This window comes from Cololabis saira, chromosome 20 (genome assembly GCF_033807715.1).
Source record: "Cololabis saira isolate AMF1-May2022 chromosome 20, fColSai1.1, whole genome shotgun sequence".
In the NCBI taxonomy this organism is placed as follows: Eukaryota; Metazoa; Chordata; class Actinopteri; order Beloniformes; family Belonidae; genus Cololabis; species Cololabis saira.
This window is the reverse complement of record NC_084606.1, coordinates 35,123,398-35,129,008: the sequence shown is the minus strand read 5'-3', so window position 1 is coordinate 35,129,008 and position 5,611 is coordinate 35,123,398. Positions and strand designations below refer to the sequence as shown.

The window sequence follows — 5,611 nt, the reverse complement described above, 5'->3', positions numbered from 1 at the left end:
GCCGATACACTCAGAGAATTGTTCATTTTCAGTCCACAGATTTTAAGGACACGTTTTTCTGACTATTTAAACCGTTTTGAACTTTATTTGACGTCTGCTGAGTAAATAAAAGACTGAGTCATTGTAAGGGCAGCCTAATGTCTAGTTTTGTTTGTGACTGGAAAAGGGTTGTAGCGTCATTTAGGACAACACAATGCTGACTACGCGCTCCATTGCAATTTTAATAGGAGCGGGGTGAGCATCCTCCGGCGGAGAGAGGAGAGGAAGGAGACAGGGAGGAGGAGGAAACCTCCTCAGCATCCTCTCACTCCCGTCAAGTCCCACGGAGGAAGCTGGAGCGCGACCGGAAAAGCCTTCTCCTCTTTTCAGCTTAAAAGCGTAACTCGGGCGGACGACTTCGAAGTGAGTGTGAACCTCAACGCTGTTGAAAATATCCGCAGTGTGTACATATGAGATCCGTTGTTTTTTTTCTATTCTTGAATTGTTATCATAAACTCCGAAATATAGCTCCTAAACTCGTTCACCGGCGAAAAACTGTTGGTGAAGCGGTGGTTTTATTTTGAAACCGGAAGTGAGCGCGCGCGTGCTGCGAGCTTGCCGCGCAAGCGCCGCGCTGTGCTGTGCGCTCCCGCAGAAACACACAGACAGCAGCAATGACGCGGAGACACACCGAGCCGCGGCGTCCGCTCCACCGTCTCCCCGGCGCCCGTCTCCCGCTCAGGGCGGCTCTAAATGGGCGTTTTTAACCGCCTCTTGAACCGTCCTCCACGTTTGGATATTTCCCCGAAATGAAGCGACTGAATGTGAGCAACAAGAAGTGTCCCGTCGTGCCCTCGTCTCCAGCGTTAGTAGCCAAGAAGTCCGTGGGTTCGCCGCGTCTGTGGCTTCACAGTTAGTTGTTTGGAGGAATTGATGCAGTCAGTGGTGGACTGCTCAACTTTTTCCTCCCCTTTCGCTTTTTTGTTGTCTTTTTTTCCCCCTCAAGCGAGGTTTTCCATCTGTGAAACAAAGATTTCAAGATAGTCCAACTACGTGAAACCCAGCGCCTTGGCATCGCGCTCCTGCCGGACGGAATAACCTTTCTGTGCGGTTATTCGCCTTTACGAGCATCTTCTCTGGGGTGGGAACCGCGGCTGATGCCTGCCTTGCTCGTCTACTCCAGTTTTGTGTCGTTTCGTTTGTTTTGTTTGTCTTGTTTTTGTCCCACTATGGCATGACAATTCATGAATGCGTCCAAGGACGTGTATATACACATTACGCATGCACCATGGCGATGGCTGGCTGTGCGTACTGTACTATTATTGTCAGTATTCGAGTTGTAAAGAAAAATCAGGGGGGGATGGTGGATTTTATCATATGGGGACAGATAATTTGTGCTGATTACAAATAATATAATATATTACAAATAATAGCAGTGACCAAAACACCTGCAGAAATACTGCAGGAATGACATAGCAGCAGTTAAATGCAGCCTTCTGTAAGCTTTAAATATCCACTGGGCTTACATCAAATACATCAAAACACAACAATAAAAAACACTTTTCTGAACTTATCAATATGATTCTGTCCTTCACAGGATAAGTAAAATGGATCACTGCAAAAACTCACAATCTTAACAAGAATATTTGTCTTATTTCTAGTTAAAATGTCTCATTTTAGTTAAAAAATCTCATTACACTTAAAACAAGACTCATCACTGGAAAAAACAACAATTTTCACCTGTTTCAAGTAGATTTTCACTTGAAATAAGTAGAAGAACAAGTGGAACAAGATTGTTTTCCTTGTAATAAGAAGATAAATCCCACTGGCAGATTTTTCTACTTATTTCAAGTGAAAATTTACTTTACAGGTGAAAATTGACAAATAAGTTATTTTTTCTGGCGTTATTTTTCTGGTGATGACTCTAAATGTTGAAATAGCAGTAAAACCACATTCATTGATGAAATGACATAAGGGATGGAAAGGGGGGATGGCAGTTTTACAGGGGGGAGGATTTGGACCGTTTTTATTTCAGGGGGGGATGCCATCCCCCCTCATCCCCCCTCAACTCCAGTACTGATTATTGTAATGCCCACTACATGAATGCATGAACAAACACGAGCACTTTCATTCATGTTTTAAGGAAAGAAGACTTGGTAGATTTAACTTGAATGGTGTGTGGATCAATGGGCGACATGGTTTTGGCTTGGCACGCTACTGTCACCCATTGCTTTTATTGCACATTAATTCAAGTCGACGGAATAGTTTTGTTTATATGTATTTATTTATAAATATATATCATATTTCTTTTTTTTTTTAACCTATGAAAAAAGCCCAACGCCATTCCCATTGTTGACGCTCCATGTGTGGATGGATCCAGGGGAATCTGTGCGTAAAGGCTGATTTATAGTTCCGCGTTACACCAACGCAGAGCTTACGGCGTAAGCTACGCGGCCACGCCGTAACCCTACGGCGTACGCTCTGCGTCGATTTAACGCAGAACCATAAATCAGGCTTTAAATGTGGGTGCGTGGACGCGCCTGGCCGCCCTAACTTGACCCTTTCTTGTGCGCATGTGTGTGTGTGCGGGTGTTTGCGTGCCTGTGTGTGTGTGTGTGTGTGTGTGTGCAGCCACGCTGGAAGTCGCCCCCCATGTGGCCGTCGGGAGCGGGCAGCAGGCAGCCGTGCCCGCGGGAGTCTGCGCTGCGCAGGGCGGCCGTGAGCGGCAACATGAGCGCGCTGCCGCCGCACCACGTCCCCGCCGGCCGCAGCGTGCGCGTCTTCATCTGCGCCAACCCCGACGGTAAGAGGCTCCCCTACCGTGCCAAAAAGTGATTGCCTGCCAGAATCTGATTTCTCCCCTGAAAATGGGTCTTTTTACCTGCCAAAAATTGATTGAAGGCCAAATACAGTTAGTGAAAGATTGTTTCTGCCTATAATATGATTTGATCTCATTCTTGAGCTTCATAATATAAACACTAGCGCTCACAGGATTGCTTTTAACTCTTTTAAAGGACCATTACAACACAAAATAGGCAATTTCACCTGCCAAAAATTGATTGAAGGCCAAATACAGTTAATGAAAGGTTGTTTCTGCCTAAATATGATTTGATCTCATTCTTCAGCTTCATAATCTGAAAATCTGACGTTTTAGCGCTATCGTTTAACGGGCTGCTGTGCGCACTCCCACAGCCAGAAAATCAGAAGAAATCAGATTCTGACAGGCAATCACTTTTTGGCACAACACCCCCATCTCCCCCATATCTCCCCCACATCTCCCCCCCAGCTGGATCAACGCCAAACTCACGCTGGTACCTCATTTCACAGATATATGCAGCTTTTACAGGTCTGGAACATTTGCAGTGCTTCATATTTTCTTTCTGCTGATGAAGTTAACACAGATGGTCAGTGTTGGGGGGGTGGGGGCATTTTTAACATATAAAATATTTCTGCCTGGAGGCATCCTATAGTATTTGGAAAGTACTCCGAGATTAAATTGGATTTGACTCACAGGCAGTGATCTTCTCACCTACGAACTTATCCTTGTGGCAGCAGGACAACTTGACAAAAAAAAAAAGCATTTGTTCTGTGCCTATTCCAGTAATGCCATGACACAACATATTGCTTTCAAACACAGTGCACGGTGTGAGCAGAGTGCAAGGCAGTTAGGTCACAAGGGAGACACCCCAGCTGCATCTCTGGATTTGAATATGCCCTCTGGACAAAAGGGTGGGGAGGGGGGGGGGGGGGGGGGGGGGGTAAAAAATAGAGGCTGTAAAAGTGAAGTAAACAAGGCAAGAGAAGTGGAGTAGGCTATGATCGAGGAAGGGACAGAGAAGGAGGGCATTGCCAAGGTTTAAAAAGGGTGGCTGCACTCGTCGATGCATCACTGTCATTCCCTTTCTCTCACTGTGCAAATTGCAGCAGACACAATAAAAAGAAGAAGAAAGAAAAGAGGAAGGGAAGAGCCTTGTATTCACCTGTAGCTGACTCTGTCATTGAGACCAAACTGTCTCAGCACGAATGTAACACTAAAATCTCCATGCAGGTGGAAAAACAATCAGGGAAAGCCATTCAGAGTCATTCTTTTCACACCAATCGGCACAAATGGAAAGATACACATCTCAGCTTGAAACGCGGGAATAGTTAATTGTGGGCTGCTGTTCCCAGTGAGGCGACTTTACACCGGTACAGTATTCTTAGTTTAGATCGCAACACAGACATTCTGCAGATTCTCCTGCAAGTTCAGCTCCGTCAAACCATCTAGTCCTTGCAAGAGTAAATATTGTATTTTTTTTTTTTTTTTTAGATGTGGTGTCAGATTTCTATTTATTTGCTGCACCGTTGGTTAAACTGAGATACCGTTTTCACAAACTGTACTGTACTAGCATAAATGTCTTAACTGAGGAGCAACCTGGTCCTGCTGGTATAAGATGATATTAATACTTAAAGGCATGTTATTTATAGACGTGACCGTGCCACTGAGCCCGCTTCCTCATGTGCACTAGAGGGGGCTATCCATGCACGCATTCACTACAGTAGAGCACATCAGGAATCCGGACTTATCAGGTCATTAACCTCAAACAGATTAATTTGCAACTTTGACTCCCAGCGATTGTTAGAAAACACATCTGTGTTCTTGTAAACTTGTGTTTCCCGTCGCATTTTGAATGAAATTACACGACAAGCTTCGTAGTTTGCAGTTACACCTCTACCAAAAATCTTTAAGGCGTTGTAAATTCAAAAAAAAAAAAAAAAACATTAAGAAATTAGAAATGTTGAACAATGCTACTAATTTGTAAGTAACTTAAGAGAGTCTTTACCATGAGACATGTTACTAATCTCTTTACTGGTTGACCAAACAGGCTGAAACTCTCAGAAGTAAATATGAAGAGGGATTCACCACTCAGAGTAAGTGGAACAACAGTTGAGCAATTTAGGAGTTTTGCTGATAAAAATGTGATTAAAAAAACCAACAATTTAAGGCTTTCATCAACAGTAACATTCAGCAAAATCTAGTGGAATCTCAAGGGGTGAACGAGCGTGCTATCCATGTCCTCAGGCTTTTTCCAATAATAGTTCTGTCGTAGAAAGTAGTGCACGGTCTTAGGTACACTTACGGATACTACAATATAAAAAATGAGATGGGGGTCCGGGAGTTTGTGTAGGATTTCAAGATTTTGTATGAAGGAATATTGCTCATATTCCTTTATAACTTTGTACAGATACGTTATTTTCACTTTGTATATGTACAAAAAGTGTGTAAGACGCACTTATTGTGCACGAATCTCCATCCAGTCGTTGCTGCCTTGTCATAAATCTATACACGTTAAAAAGTGAAGACTGTGAATAGATGCTAGAGGAGGAGAGTTCATGTCCTCTGGATCAGTACTTAGATATTCATGATCAAATATTCACCTGTAAGAAGCAGAGACCATGAAGGCTCCTTCTGTTGCATCTTTTGTCAGTAGTCATCTAGGCCTGTGTTTAAAAAATCGATTTTCCAATTCTAAATCGATTCTCATCTGAATTTCTAAAAATCGATTTGTATGTCTAAAGATCGATTTTTAGGGCCCGAGCACCTTCAGTGCGAAGGCCCTATTGTATCTGTAGGAATTTTTTTTTCTTTCTT

General features: G+C 43.5%; 1 protein-coding gene across 3 annotated transcripts in view; it reads left to right on the top strand.

The window, feature by feature from the left end:
• The first annotated feature begins 330 nt into the window (after positions 1–330).
• LOC133420678 (NACHT and WD repeat domain-containing protein 2) overlaps positions 331–5,611 on the top strand; it is a 115,531-nt gene continuing 110,250 nt past the window's right edge. For 2 of the 3 annotated variants that reach the window (XM_061710443.1, XM_061710441.1), the window contains exons 1-2: positions 652–1,120; positions 2,611–2,782. In XM_061710443.1, the coding sequence (XP_061566427.1) occupies positions 2,632–2,782 (151 nt within the window). In that variant the 5' untranslated portion in view covers positions 652–1,120; positions 2,611–2,631. Of the gene's footprint in view, positions 403–651; positions 1,121–2,610; positions 2,783–5,611 lie in introns of those variants that run through there. The other variant, XM_061710442.1, reaches the window with a different exon arrangement.